Source organism: Rhinolophus ferrumequinum, chromosome 24 (genome assembly GCF_004115265.2).
Source record: "Rhinolophus ferrumequinum isolate MPI-CBG mRhiFer1 chromosome 24, mRhiFer1_v1.p, whole genome shotgun sequence".
Classification (NCBI taxonomy): Eukaryota; Metazoa; Chordata; class Mammalia; order Chiroptera; family Rhinolophidae; genus Rhinolophus; species Rhinolophus ferrumequinum.
Window position 1 is genome coordinate 27,373,189 of NC_046307.1, and position 16,105 is coordinate 27,389,293.

The 16,105-nt window shown below is 39.5% G+C and overlaps 1 protein-coding gene across 2 annotated transcripts; it reads right to left on the bottom strand.

The window, feature by feature from the left end:
* Positions 1-10,279: 10,279 nt before the first annotated feature.
* MED7 (mediator complex subunit 7) lies at positions 10,280-14,716 on the bottom strand. 2 transcript variants are annotated; one of them, XM_033096994.1, is made up of 3 exons: positions 14,582-14,716; positions 13,871-13,932; positions 10,280-11,491 (listed from the first exon to the last, which is right to left on the bottom strand). In XM_033096994.1, the coding sequence occupies exon 3, from the start codon at positions 11,472-11,474 to the stop codon at positions 10,773-10,775; it is 702 nt and encodes a 233-aa protein (XP_032952885.1). In that variant the 5' UTR covers positions 11,475-11,491; positions 13,871-13,932; positions 14,582-14,716; the 3' UTR covers positions 10,280-10,772. The 2 variants fall into 2 exon arrangements, with proteins under 2 accessions (XP_032952885.1, XP_032952886.1); XM_033096995.1 differs by lacking the exon at positions 13,871-13,932 and having other exon boundaries at positions 14,582-14,713.
* Between the last annotated feature and the right edge of the window lie 1,389 nt (positions 14,717-16,105).

Below are 16,105 nucleotides of genomic sequence, written 5' to 3' on the forward strand. Positions count from 1 at the left end.
TCACAATTGTCTGGTTACCCCACATTTAGAGATGCTAAGATTGATCAGCTTGCACCTTTCTTTTTTAATTTAATATTATATTCTGAAGATCTTGCCATTTCAGCTCATAAAGAATTTTATCACTCTTTATTACAGCTAAATATATACATTCCATTCAATAAAACATTGAGTAAAAATAAAATTAGGTTATTATCCCCTTGAAATGGACACTTTATGTCTCAGTTTATTTGTAAAGATGATCATAAAAGACTCAAGGCCTATGATTCTTTAATTATGTGCAACCAAAGTTTGTTTTTTAAAAGGAGCCCTTGGATGTGTTTTTGTAAAGAAGTCTTGTATTCGAATTAATTAGTTTCTAAATTGTGTTTAAAAAGTTGCATTGTGAATTTTCTTAAGGGACAGTTGTTGAGTGTTGGCTGTAAGTATGTAGAGGGACGTGCATAAAAACTACTGCATAAGATAGTACTGTAGAGATTCAGTTAGTGGCAGCAGGAAAAGTGGCAGAAGATCTGACTCATAGCCTCCAAGCACCAAATGGAAACATTAGAATTATATGTAATTAGAATTACAAAATAAGAGGTAACTAAAGGAGCACTTGACAAAATTCATAAAAGGAAGTTAGAGAATTTTACCCAGGTCGGGAGATGGGGAAAAAAAGGGCGGGTGATGTAGGGAAAAACTCATTATCTGGAAAAACTCAGTCCAATCAGAAAGTACCCTACACAGTGGGGGAGCAGCAGTGGGATGGGTTGTGGAGGTCACCACAATGCCCACGAAAGGTGGGAATCCTATATGTACTTTTTGAATCAAAAACCCTCTTATTTAAATCTCAGTATCTCACTTAGTTTTCACGTACGTTTTGTTCCAAAACTTTGCAAAGGGAAACACTACAGTTGAATCTTAAGGGTAAGAGGTTAACATTAAGGAATTTTGAGCTAGATCTTCTGACTTACAGATTGCCGCCTGCCATGTGACTTCCCTTTAAGAGTCCATGTAAATTTGTGTATCTGTACTTGAAAAACCTGTTTTAAAAGTATCTGTCATAGTCACTGTAGAAAATCATTGAAAATAAAATAAGAATAAAATAAACAAATAAAATAAAGGCCATAATCCCAGTACCATGAAATACCCACTATCTACATAATGGATCTCCTTTCAGGTATTTTTCTGTATATACCTCTCCATATATACAAATATGTTAATGTCAGTACATCTCGTGGGTGTATCACCAGAGACGCTCACTCATGGATAACTGTGAAGATCATGAACACAATGGGATCCAGGAGAAGGTACGAAACATTTCTTTATACTCCCCACTAAATCTCCCGTCAGTTCGTAGACTCCACGTCAGATGGAAGTCTTTTTATTTTTATTTTACTTTTATTTTGGGGGTCTGTGTTCTCATCTGCATCAAGTGCTTTCCACATTGCTGCCACCGACTACCCCCCAGCACATACACAGATCCCAGCCTGAGAGGGCTACTTTAGACCAGAGATCCTGGGCATGCCTGGAAGGAACCCCAGGTCTTTCAGGTCTTCAGAATGACACATTTACAAGACAAATACATTTCTCCCTTCCTACTGACCATCTTTCATAGCATGATTTTAGTGTGTTCTTATGCCAACAAATTCTTCTCACCAAAGACTTTATGTTGCAGATGACAGAAAACCCAATTCAAACTAGCTTAAATTATAAAGTGAATTTTTTGACTGACGATGAAATCCAGCTTCAGGCACAATTCAGTGGCCCTGGTGAGGTCACCAGGGACCTCGTTTCTGGCTGTCTCCAGTGTTGGTTCCTTCCTCAGATGCTACAGTGTTCCTCTCCTGTCTCCTGCAGAGCACATATCCACACGCCAAGAACATCTCTTGACTGCTCCCACACAGGCCCAGCGATTCACAGTTTCTCAAAGGCCCATGTTGGGTCACAGACTCATTCCCGAACATTCTGTATCCACATGGTCAAAAAGGACTAATTGGGTTAGGCCTGGGTCACAGCCCCAAAATTCATGTTCTGAGAGTAAGAGAATGTGGTTTCCCCAAAGAAAAGCACAGTGCGTTTCAGGGGGAGAACTAGAAACTGGGCAGCAAAAACAAATGGCCATTACAGACCCGCTCCCAGAAAGGGATGGGGCAAGCAAATGGGGAAAGAAAACCTGCCCCTCCAAATACGTGTCATTCTCTTTCTTACAAAAATGGCATTTTACTAGTATGGTGTTTTTAACACAAGGACAGGCTCTTCACAACCCTGGGAAGGTGTTTGTGGAAAGTTTTTATATTTAGCAACTATGGATGAATTCCAGAAAGATGAAGCATGAGGTTACACTCAAACCAGAGCAAGAGTGAGCTTAGAGCCCTCTCCAGGGCTCTTTGCCCCACAGCACAGAAAACGGTGGCCGGCCAGGGCAAGTCAGAATTCTGAGATATCACAATATTTACGCAGCAAGTTAACTTCTAAGGGAAGGTAACACGGCTCCTACCCACATAATCAAACCTCTTCAGAATACAGGAAATGGGGAGGAGGGTGAAAAAGTTCACGTTTAAGAGCTCAGTGAGCTTCCCAGTGACTAAACTGAAGAGAATGAAAAGCAGTTTACCATGGAGAAAATTCTGTTAAGCTGTGTATGAGTCACTGTGGGAACTCCTATCTGCAGTCCCATCTTGAAAATGCAGCTCCTGATCTCAGAGGCCACGCTGGTGGGAGCCGTGGGAGGGCTCACCCGTCTAAGCACGTTCTCCATGTGGCACCTCTTCTCTCCAGGTTCAGAGTAAGGCTAATCAATACTCCTCAGTTCAAGGGACATACTTCTCCTCAATCCTGGTGAGCTCTTTCTTCTTTCGTATCATTTCCCTATTTTCCTCGTGTCCCTGAACCATAGTCTCATTTTTCCACTTCAACATTCTTATGAGAGAATGTTGAGCTGTCTTCCAACCTGCTTATATCAGTACTGTCAGACTTTCTAAATTTCTCCAATGTGATTGGTATATGACGACGTCACAATGTGGCTTTAAGGTTAACCTATTGTTTAATGGAAAATATAACAAACGTACAGAACATTGCATAAACTTAAAATGTATAGTTTAAGAATACTTACAAAGCACTCACTCAAGAAATCTGGACCCAAAACAAAAACACATAGGCGCTTCTCACAGTATATTTCTGAGAATGTAATTACTGGGTCAGAGGGAATATACATTTTGAACCACACAAACACACACACACACACACACACGGGTGCCAATAAAATGCATACAAGTGGACACTTTGGTCAGTGCTGCTCAAGCAGTAGTTCGCCATAATCAGAATTGTCTGGAGGCTGATGGGAACCACTTTGAGCACCTCTTGTAATTGCAGAAGTCAAACATGACTTGTGTTCATCTTTTGTTATTGGTACATATTGAGTATTACAATTTTAACACAGTTTTCCTTTCTTAAGATGTATATACATTTTTTTGGCACCCTTTGTATATATATCTCCAAACCGGTAAAAATACAATGGCATCTCACTCTGCATTTCCCTCATTACTTAACAAGGTTAAATAAGCACTTTCCTTTTGTTTATGAACCATTTAGATTTGGGCTATCAAGACCCTCAGGGCTCAAGAGAAACTTTTATCTCTCCCTTGAAGAATTTAAATTAGTGGCCTTGCCCATAATAAGAGTTATTACCCGAAAAAATGTTTTTTATGACCTATCCTAGGGCAAGGCAAACACCTAATTACTGAATACCTGGTCTTGTCCTCCTGTCCTGTGAATGACCTTCCTCCCCTCTGAAGCCCCAGGCATCTGACTGCATCCTTAGCTCATGTCATTTATTCCTCATTTTCCCTTTCTCTCACTGAAGTGCTCATGTATGTGGGTCCCCCACATGCGCAATTAAATTTAGTCATTTTTTCGTAATCTGTCTCACGTCTATTTGATTAGACCAGCCAAAAGAACCTGGGGGAGTAAAGTTTCTCCCTCCCCCAAAGTGGCTTTATTGTAAATGTTGCTATCAACAGCAAATCCTCCCTTTAGTCCTTTTGTCAAAGGCATCTTGGCTATCTGAGTCCTCTGTAACTCTTATACATTTTAGAATCACCTTGTCAAATTAAAAAAAAACAAAAAACAAAAAAACTGGGTGAAAATTTGATGGGTTTCCACTGAATCCACAGATCAATGTGGAATAAAGTTTGACCTCTTTACAGTATTGAGTGTTCCAATCCATAAATGTTTTATCACTCCTATATTTATATTTTCTTTAATATCTCTTAACAAAAGTTTAAAATTTCCTCCATAGAAGTCTTCAACTTATTCCTTGAATTTTTTCCCCTGGATACTGCATATTATTGATGCTATCTTACACAGTATATTACAGTAAAATTTTAATTTCTGTTTGTTGCTGGTATTCTGAAATGCATTTTAATTTTGAATGTTCATTTTTTTTCTCCAACCAGTGAATTCTCTTGTTAATCAATTATTTATAATGTTGAATTTTCCATGTAGACAATCACGTCCTGCAAATAATCACAGTTTCAATACTTCCTTTTCAATACTACATTTTTAATTTTAACATGCTAGTTAGGAAGTCTAGTGCATATTTAATAGACATTTTGATAACATGCATCCTTATTTCATTCCAGATCTTAAAGGAAAGGTTTTAGCTTTCCACCTTGGGTATAACACATGCTGCAGGTTTTATGGAGCTACCATTTATTAGATTAAGGAAGTTCTATTCTATTCCTAAATATTCTAATTTTATAAAATGCCTTTTGTGTGCCTTTTGAGATGACTGATTTTTTTTCCTTTAATCTATTACTGTGACATTAATTTTCTATTTTACATTCCTAACATGGACTGGCCATAAAACACTACCTTTCGTTTTTATGTATTACTGGTTCAACGTGCTAATATTGTTTTATACTAGTCTCATAAAAGAGTTGGACAATGTTTCTTCTTTTTCTGTGTTTTGAAATAGTCTGTATTAGATTTTTTTTTCCCCTGGCAACCTTTGGTAGAACTTGCCAGCAAAAGCTATTTGAACTTGAAGTTTCTTTGTGAGATTTTACTGGTTCTTGTTTTCTTTTAATCATTAGAAAGCTATTCAGATTCCCTATTTTTAAGCCAATATTGGTTATTTTATAAGAATTTGTCCTTTTTGTCTAAGTTTTCCAATTTATTGGCATCAAGTTATCCACAATATTCTCACATTATTACTTAATGTCCATGTAATCTATAGTAATGTCCCTTTCTTTTTATTTCTGCTATTATTTGTGCCTTCCTTTTGTTCTTTATCACTCTCCCTTACAGGTAGCAATTATTCAAGCCGCAGGCTCATGCACTACTTAAGCCTCACAGGCACCGCCTCCACCCTTCCAGATCACATGCTTCCACCCAGGTCATTAGCAAGCCTGAGATCTGCGCATGTTGCTTGGGGACAAAAGAGTTTTAGAAAGAATTAAAATGGCTTTTGTTTTTCATTCTCAACATTAGATGGTATCAACCTTATGAGATGGGTACTATAATTACCAGAGTTAAGAAAATTGAGATTCCACCAAGCCTACTCAGTTAGTAAACAGTGGAGCCCAAATTCCACCATGCCTTGCTCTTTTCCTTCTCTTCTTTTCTTTTAAACCTGTTTTAATTCTGCCATTAAGTAGCTAAAATGTCTTTGGTGTGCCAAGTTACGTTTGAGCTTCAATTTTCTCATCCATAAATGGTTTTTATGTATTTTGCCCATTTGACTATGCATAGACAAATATGGGCTCTGGCTACACCCAGCAACTTGCTTTTATTGTATCTAGAATCACTCCCCATCAGTACTCTCCTTCTTAATGGCTCTTAATGGGCTGCACAGTATTCATAAATCCTCTTATTTGTTGAATGAATGAACTGTTGTGAAAATCAGCAAAGACCCAAAAGGCATCTTTCCTGTAGCTCTGATTCTACCGTGTTTCCCCGAAAATAAGACCTAGCCAGACAATCAGCTCTAATGCGCCTTTTGGAGCAAAAATTAATGTAAGACCCGGTATTATATTATACCTGGTTTTATAGTAAAATAAGACCCAGTACTATATTATTATTTTATTATATTACATTACATTCATTATACCGTGTCTTATAGTAAAATAAGACCGGGTCTTATATTAATTTTTGCTCCAAAAGACGCATTAGAGCTGATTGTCCAGCTAGGTATTTTGGGGGGAACACGGTATGCATTCCTGGCCAGCCACACCTCCCCCACCAGATTTGAATGCCTTCCCTTATTCTAAACCTAGAGTGTGGGGGGAGGGAACCAGCAGCTTCACAGAGCTTGGTCATGCGGTAAGCATATCTGAGCAGCATCTTAGTCTTACTCAATAGTTACCAATAATGCCTGAGGTTTTCCCCAGGTCTTGTCCAGGTAGCCCTGGGAGAAAGGCTCTGATCAAAGACTCTTAGTCACAACATAAACTGATTATTTTGAAAAATTCACACCATGTTCTCTCCACGAGATAAGATTTTGTAGGCCACGGACAGGGACAGGCAGTAAGTCTTACTTCTTGAATAAGAAGCTCTGGATCATAAACAAAACCTCTTGAGTTTCTCGATCTTTCCCCCTCCTCCGCCACCTGACAGCAGCTACTGAACTTGAGGTAAGTGTGCCACTTACTGTTAGACTCATTACACTGCAATTTGAAACCAATTCATCAATCTTTGATTCTAAATGCCAAATGCAAGACTTAGCACGAACAATAGCTGATCTTTGATAGTTTACTAAGTACCAGAAATTGTGCTAAGTGCTTTGTAGCCATAAAACCACGAAACTGACCCTCAATTTCATAAAGTGGGGATAATAGCTACACAAGAGGGGTTTTCAGGAAGATTAGAGCTGTAAGCACAGCATCTCCTTGAGGTGTCCACAGAAGTCTAAGACATAAATGCCTTAATATGCTCAAAGGGAGTCCATAGTTTCCACCTACAAATTGTTCCTCCCTCAGTCCAGTATCATGTAATGTCTAAGAGTATGGACTTTATAGGGTCAAAACGGGATTCCACTCTTGACTCCACTACTTATTCCTATGACTTATTAACTATAAGATGCAGTAGAGAGGTGGTAAACTATGGAGGTTGAGTGCTTTGGCTTTGAAACTAGAATTTTTCAATCCTAGCTCCGCCACTCACTAGCTTGGTGACTTTGGGTAAATTATATAACCTCTCTGAGCCTCTGCTTCCTCACCTGAAATATGGGTGGAAAAATCATACCGATTTCTTGGGTTACTACAAGGATAAAATGACTTTCTGTATGTAGTGATTAGAACAGTGTTAACAAAGCCCTCTATATGTTTGCTACTTACTGATTTACCATCAGATTTAGGATGAAACAAACTCCTTCCCATAGCCTTTTAAATCCTGTAGTCTACCTCCATCTGCTTCTCTAGCTCCAACCTTTGTTGCGGCCATAAGAGCCTTCCTCATCCAAATCATGCCAACTTTTTATTTCCTCATGAGACACTTGTACTTGCTGTTTCCAGTGACGTCTGGACCTAGCACAGGCCTTTTCTCTGAAATATTACACAGCACAGTTGAAGTTTCCTTCCAAAGCCCTGAACAAATGTGAACATGTAAACATAAGTTGAAAAGAGAAGATAAAGTGGACACGGCATTTTGAACAGGCAATAGGAATATAATCGGAAACAAGACTCTTCTGAGTGTTGTAACGGATGGATGGTTAAGGCACAAACTTAACACCTTCAGAAATTAACTCATTTGTTTTCTTGTTCATCTTTCTTCCAGTTTCTTCCTCACTCTCCAAACACCCAAGAACTAAACCAGTTATCAGGCATAGAGAGGACAATATTCACTAACTGAATACAATGAGTCAATGAATGAATGGGGGAGACTGACCTCTCTCACACAGGTGAGGTAAATATAATTAGTACAATCTGTTTATTTTTGCTATTTCTCTCAAAAGTTTACATGAGCTTCATTTGTAGCAGGCATCTACAGTACGGTCAGCTCAGCACCTCCTTTCCCGAGAGGTGGACTACCTCCCCCATACAGATATTTTGAGGACTGTCAAATTCTTACAGGATCCAGGACCCAGCTGACTGGCCCAGACGGAATCAGGAATGCCACCCCTAGGCTGGTTTATTAGCCTTCCACTTTTTTCTTTTTTTTTTAATTTGAGACAAGTCCCAGATAGTGGTGTAGAAAGACTTAAACACTTGTGAATTACCAATCATGTTTTCCACCCACACCATGATAGAAGTTGGGTTATCAAGAGAATAAAGCTAACAGAGAGAAGACAGGAGAGACAGAGGGGGTCTGGATGGAATTTGTGCCCCAGTTACCCTGGAGACCCTCCCACTCCTCTTCATAACTTGGATGTTCAACTTATCCTGCCATTATGTAACAACACAGTATCGACAAATTCATCTTTTTGCTGAAACTAGTTCAAGTAGAGTACTGACTAATGTGAATATACTCCTTTAACCCACTGCACAATAAAGTCATCTAGAGATTCTTAAAACCCATGCCAGGGCCCCATTTCAGAACAATGAAATCAGACTCTCTGTGGTCTGGGGCCTGGATTGGTCATTTCATGAGGTTAACCAGGCTATTCTTCCACCAGATACATATTTTACTTTGAGGAATCAACCAGGAATACTCATTATAACCAGGGTACAGGGAAGTACCCTGGTATAAGACTGAAAGGCTGACTTTATATAAACTTTTAAACTTGTAACTGTCAGACCACTAGTGTTCCTTCATCCCACTGTAATAGCAGGAGTTCACATCAAAACTGATTTAAAAGATCTACAAGTTCAGATCCTCTCAAAGTCAGAATTTAAGATTCCTAGTGGAATTTTCACCCCTTAATCCTCTCCCCAACACACACAAATTTATACACAAATGCTGTTGTGAATCTTGTAACATTATGTGATTCAATTATTTTTCCCTGCAAGGATTTGCAAAGCAGCCCAAAATTGGTTTGGTACCTCTTAGCTCAACACCCTCAAGATTATAAGGGCTGAGGTCAAAGTAAACAGGTTTCTTTGAAGAGTTGCTCAAGTGTTATGCAATGTCCAGCTTGTTCTCTCACAAGATTAGGGGGCTCCCCCCCTCTTCAACTTAAGCTTAAGAGACTGGACTGGGTCCTCTGGAGTCTGTGGAGCCCAAAGATTTACACCAAACACACACGAGAAGGAAAAAGTCAGGCCAGAGTCTAACTGGAATTTCTAAAGAAAAGGATGAGTCTTTCACGTATAGAATTGACCTGTGGCAACTTTAAATGGCTCTAGGGCTGGAGGTCTTAACAGAGCACATCCCTTAAGGATGGTATACTGGAAACCAGGGACTGGGGGAAGAATCAAAAGTGGACATCTGGGATAAAGCATTACCTTTATTAGTGATTCTTAAATCTTTAGGAAGTGCATCAGAATCATGTGAGGGCTTGTTAAATCACAGCTTGTTGTTGGGCATCACCCCTCAAGTTTGATTTGGTCGGTCTGGGGTGAGGCCTGAGAATTTGCATTTCTAGTAACTCAAGTGATGTTAATGCTGCTGGTCCAGGATGCTTTGAAAACCACTGGCCTACAGTAAGCCAAAGGCCAGCAGAGAACCTCTCAGATACAGGGCAGACACTCCACCAAGACTTTGGTGGAAGACAGGTTGGAAGGCAGGAGAGAGAAAACAGAAATAACATCTCAGTGATCAAAACAAGGTGACTTCTTGCTTACATAAAGTCAAATCAGCTGGGGAGGGCATGGAGTTAATGAAAGGAGGGCCTAGTCCTGTCATTCAAGGGCCCAAACTGAGTGAACCTTTACCATCTACCTACCAGTGGCTTCCAACGTTATCCTGGTGTGGCCATCAAACCAGCAGACGAGAAGAGAATGGAGATCAGATCATCTAAGAAATTTTTATGGGGCAGGCCTGGATTTTGACCCCCATATTCCACTAAGAACTTAGTCACATGGCATTACATAGATGCAAAGGGATTGGAGAAATGTAGTCCCTTGTAGGGAAGCCTTAGCTCAGCAACATATCTCAAGGGAGCAAGAATCAATCTCCAGTAAACATCTACCAGTCTCTGCCACCAAACCCCCTTCCCTGCTTTTCGCAGCTTCCAGCCTTAAGCAAGTCTGAGTTTAACTTTAAAGGAAATGTATAGCTAATTACATAGACATTTTAATTACTAAAATGTACGTTTGCACCTAAATGTGATCAAAGGAGTTTTACCTGAGTGACTGAAAAAAGTCATGGGACCCATCCAGGACAGGGACAAGAGGCTGAGACAGTGTATTTACAGAAACAGTCAGGAGGAAAAATAAAATTGCTGTTTTATAACTCTATGGGTATCTCTCCTTAAACATGTTACAATACTTTAGAAATTAAGCAAATTTTTAAGTAAAATCAAAGATTTCATAATTTCACATTTATACAGCTTAGTATCCTTTATTTACCTATCATTCTTAAAACAAATGACAAATCAACTTTTTTTGAGGATGAAAGCTTGCTATTATTGAGGATTATCTTCAACATTTACTGCAACTCCAAAAACAGGAATGGTCCACCCAACAGCAGCACTGTGATTTTTCAGCTGATGCCTCTGAATGTCATCATACTCATTTGTCTATGTTTGCCACAAAGTGAAACTACTGTCTGTGACATCTCCTAATTGATAAAGTTGGAAAGTGAAGCTGTTTACATAATTCCTACTCATCTCTCTTGTAGACTCTTCAAGAGCAAATTAACTAATATATGATGCTATTTACTGAAAGGGAAAAAAGAAGAAGAAGAAACATCCTTCACGGTCTTTCATTCATTTCATCAATTAGAACACACAAGGCAGCATCTTTTTCTATAATCTGGTCTCTTCGATGACCTGAATTTTCTCTTTGTTGTTCATTCTGTCCAGTACAATTGTTGCTATCATCAGCGTCCATTGGTTCAGTTTTTACTCTCATCCCTGCTTCTGAATGGGGCAAATCATCAGGCAAAGAAGCTAAGCAATTTTGAATCATCTCAATGACTCGTTCCAGATGCTTTTGAAACCGCTCAGCTGTTTCAAGGCGTTGACGTTTCTGCACCTCCATCATGACTCTCAAGGTCTCTCTTGCTTGGTGGGGTCGATATTCATTTATGAGATGATGCACATGTACAAAAAGCAGCTTAAGATCTTCTAGCTTCTCTTCTCGTTTTATACTCCCTGGGCTCCTTATCAATATATCTAAGAGGTCTAAGAAATTAATAAGGATAGACATATTGAGTTTTCTCAGTTCTTTCTTGTGATCAAACTGCATAGGATGAAGCCGTTCGATGCCCTGACTTTCTAAAGGGCGGATGATAAGATCATCACATTGGAACTGGTTGCCAAACATCATGTAACTGTCTTTTATTGGAGGTGGAGGCTTGGGGGCTAGGCCCTCCTGAATATTTTCATCTGTATACTCCTTGATGTACTGCATTGGAGGTGGTGGAAGGGCACTCACTTGCTGTGGCTCACCCATTGTGGAAGATCAATAACCTACAGAAATAGACCAAAGATTTAGAGTACCTGTACAAAACAAACCTGTCACATTGGGTGACTAGAGACAGAATTTTTGACAATCACAGTCCTCACTGCGTTCACAACCTTATACACAGGAGCTTCATAAATATTTGTTGAGGAGCTCCACCCATTTCAATAGGGCTCCAAATCAATGGGAATTTGGAAGTAGGTACAAACATCTTTAATGTGTACTCATTCCTTCATAAATTTATTGTTTGGTATGACAATGACTATACATAGATTATGATGACAGATAATATTTGAGTACATACTATGTACAGACACTGCTCTAAATACTTTTCTCATGGTTGTGAGAAATCTGAGAAAAGAAAGGCGCTCTTTCCATTTTAGAGATGAGAAAACTGTGGCTCAAAAAGGTTGAACCACTTGTGGTAAGTCATAGTGTAAATACTAGAGGAAGGATCCAGAGCCTAAAGATCTCAAACACTACACTAACTACCTTTCAAGGATAAACAAAAAACACTGCCTCCATCCCAGTGTTGCTTACAAGTTATCAAGAAAATAAATACGTTTTAAGGCCAATAGATCTACCTACCAAAAATAAATCTAACAGACAAAAGAATGGTGGTTATCAAAGGGAAAGAGGGTTGGGGGGAGGATAAAGAGGATAAAGGGTCAAATATATGGTGACGGAAGGAGATTAGACTTTGGGTGGTGGGCACACAATAGAATATACAGATGTTGTATTATGAAAATGTACATCTGAAACTTATATAATGTTATTAATTACCAACGACACCCCAATAAATTTAATAAAAATAAATCAATCTAAAAATTCCATATAGGAAAATATCTCATAAGCAAAAATAAAAGGTAATCCCATCTTTCTGGGAGAAGAATGCTTGCAAACTAACAAAGACCAAATATTAGAAATTTTATTTTGATTTTTTTAAAAACATGTTTTCTGACTCCATCCCCACTAGAAGGAAAGTACTATGACTTCAGGAATTGCCTATCTCATTCACAATTCACCTCCAGCACCTCAAACAATGCCTAGAAGGTGCTAGATACTTATAAAGGTCCACTGAATGAGTTTTAAGTCTACATTAAAAAAAGAAAATAGGCAAAAAGGACAAGAAAAATGCAAATGTTAAATAAAGGTGGGAAACTTAAGACTAATGTACTTTTAAAAGCAAATTTTTAAAAGGATAGCTTTCATCTAACAGACTATCAAGATTTCAAATATTCCATCATTCAGCAAATATAAGAACACCTTCTATGTGGCAGGTCCTGGATTCTAACAGAGGTCACAAACTCTCCTACCTCTCAGTTTCTTCAGAGTGGCTACCCCAATTTTATTAGCAGGCTTTTAGCTATCCTGGCCTGTCAGAGAAGCCTTCTGGGATGGAGAGCATCCACTCACCTTAGCTCTCATGGAAGCCACCATAAGGACTACCACGTAACACTTGTAGGTGGTAGGCCAGTACCACCCGAGAGAATATAGGAAATTCTCATTCACAATTGATAGAAAAGGAAACAAATACATATTTGGAATTTAATTTGGCAGTACCAAAAATTTTAATGATGATATTCTTTGAACCAACAATTCTATTTCTAGGTATTTATCTTATAAAAGTATTGGCACAAGCACACACACAAAAAAATTTGTATAAATATGTTTAACGTAGCACTGCTTGAAAAGAGTAGGAAAAGTTGGAATTAATCCATGGTTTTATCTATATGAAGGCTGGATAAAAGATGTCTACATAATACAATACAGCCATTAAGGAAAAAGGAGTGCAAGTGAGTGCATGGGGTGGGGCTTTATTTACAAACACTGTGTACTGTTTCATTTATTTACAAACTTATGACAGTTGCAAACAGTTACAATCAACTTTTTAAAACTTTCTAACAGAAATTCAGACTTACAGAAACACTGTATGAATAGCACAAAGAACATCTGTGTTCTTCACCCAGATTCTCCAAATGTTAACATTTTCCTTATTCGCCCTATTACCCTCAAATATCCCCCAACCATAATGTTCTCTTTTAAGGAATTTAATTACCAAATCAGAGAATTAGCATTGACCTGGCACTTCAACGGAAATGTTAGACAGCCCAGGTTTCACCCCACGCAAGCCTTTTTAGGTTGTGAGTCCTGTTTTGTGCTTCCCAGCACCACGTGCCTTCCTCTAGTATTTAAGTTGCCATTTTCCAAAGACCGACTACATGACAGGTACCATTGTTTTATGTTCTCTTACTTAATCTTCAGAACAATTCTGAGTGAAGCACTATTATTATTTTCACTAGAGATAAGGATCCCAAGTCTCCATGAGGGGAAATGTTTGCACCAGATCACAAGGTTAGTAAATGGTACACAGCGGGAATTCTTACCTCTGGTCCTTTTAGCTGCGCAGCACAAGTTCTTTGAAATCAGTAAACTGTGAAGCTTCTAACTGTACAAAAGGAACTTGATATGTTACAGAAATTCTGTTTATTTCTCCATTACTTCTCTCGACTGAACTACTCAAAAGCGATAGAGGTCTTTGGTAAAAATAATACCAGGTATCCTAGCCGGTGATCAGACTCAAGAGCCACCCTCCAGTTTGCTCCTTTCTGGGGGGCTTAACAAAAAAAGAAAGGCATTCCAGGGCCCCCCCCGCCCCGTCATGTCATCTGCTTCACTTTGTCTACAGTGAATGGGGCTGCTAACAAAGTAATTTTTAAAACCTCTCAGAGGATCCTTTTGACGATTAGCCTTGGGGTGTTCCCTGAAGAGGAAAGAGAGGAATGGCATCCTCCTCTTACAAAGGCCGGAGAGACCGAATAACTCGCCAAGGCCACACCGCTTAGCAAACCGGCGGCGCGGGACTAGAACCCACGTCTCCCAAGCTCCGGTCCAGCGCGGCCTCCCACACGGAGGAAGCGCCGAGCCCGGGCTGTCCACGAGCGGCGGGGAGGCCGCGCTCTCAGAGGGGACGCGGGAGAGGAAGGCGAGCGAGCTCACTGCGCGCCAGCCCCCCATTCCCAATCCGCCCAAAGTCTCGGGGTCCGGAAAGAGAAACACGCGCGGAACGGAGCCCCAAACCGTCGCCGCCCACTCACCTCAGCTCTGGGTTTGTTTACTCCGGTAGCGTCCTTCGCCACCGCCGCCGAAATTCTACTTCCGGCGTCGTCTTCCAGGAAAAACTCACTGACGCTCTTTCTTTATTGACTGAAAGAGCTGTCCTTTAACCGAGGCTCTAGCCCCGCCTCAGACCGCTGGCTCGCTACTACGCATGCGCCTACCCTGGCGCCTCATTCCCGCTGAGTTCCATTGGGTGGCGTGATCGCCGGCGGGGTTTAAAGTAGGCTAGGTCCTCTCTGTACTGGCTTCTATCAGTAAACGTCGCAGCTGGTAGCTCCGTTTCTCTTTTCTTTTTTCTTTTCTTTTTTTTTTAAATTAAACGAGGCATCTATATGTCTTACATAAAAGTTAGAAAATACAGATGAGCAGATATTTTTAAAAACTATGTCGATTCTAATTAACCCCACTGTCAAAAATATTTTAAAAGATGAGATTGGATTCTATGTGATATATATGTGTGTGTGTATATATATATATTTTTATATATGTTCCATATATTATATATATATATATATATGAATCTGGAAGTATTTGTGACCGTGATTGGGAATCAATAATACATTTTCAATTTCCTTTTCTTCACCGTTCACTTTTATTTTTGTTTAGGGATTAAGAGATGTCTATATTATTTCCGGGCAACAAATTAGCACGTTTAAAAAAAAAAAAACAGACTTAAAGTTTTCTTTTGGAGGTTATTTTCATTAGAAGTGTCACAAATTTCTAAATTCATGGGAATCTTACAAGAGCATGTTGCACGTAAAAAGTAAGTTTGTTATTCTGGTAGAAGTTCTCAATTTTACCTCTTTAAAATAAGAGTCTTTGATTTTATTTCTTAAAAACTTCTATGGAGAGTTCCAAATGTCAGCAAAAGGTCACTGCCACCAATTTAATGCCAACAGGAGTCCTCAGTCTAGGGTGCAGTAAGAGGAGAAACTGCTCAGGTAAACAGTTTGCAAAAGTGGGAAACACATAGGAAACCTAAATTGCACCCCACCCGGAAACAAACACAGAGGAGAAGCCACTTTATATTATAAAGTTCCTGCTCTAGTCCCTGATTGGTCCATTTCTATGCAAATGAGGGATCAAAATTTATAGAGTTTGATTGGTCTAAATAGCACTGTCCTGATTGGTCGGAATTACACGTTCCTATTGGTTGTTATGGACTTGCTCTGATTGGTCAGTAAAGTTGCAAATGAAACTATAGCTGTGCAATTCCCATTGGACAGGGCAGGTTTCAGCCCATTGGTGGAAAGACTATACCAGGAACTCCTTTATAAGGCTTGACTCACAGGCAGGAACACAGTACAAGACACTGTGTTTTTCCCCTGAGATGTAGAGTACCTGAGGGGCTTCTGTAGGCAATGGCTGCTAGACTCTGGTTATGAATTTGTACCCAGTTAACCATGATGAGTCCTTGGAAGATATTTTCTTTCTCAGGGTTCACACAAAAAAGTAGAGAGAACGGTGTACTCATCACCCAACTTCAACACTTATCTACTTAT

Bases quoted from the DNA above. Each gene is read 5' to 3' on its own strand.
- MED7 (XM_033096994.1), bottom strand. From the start codon at position 11,474: ATGGGTGAGCCACAGCAAGTGAGTGCCCTTCCACCACCTCCAATGCAG.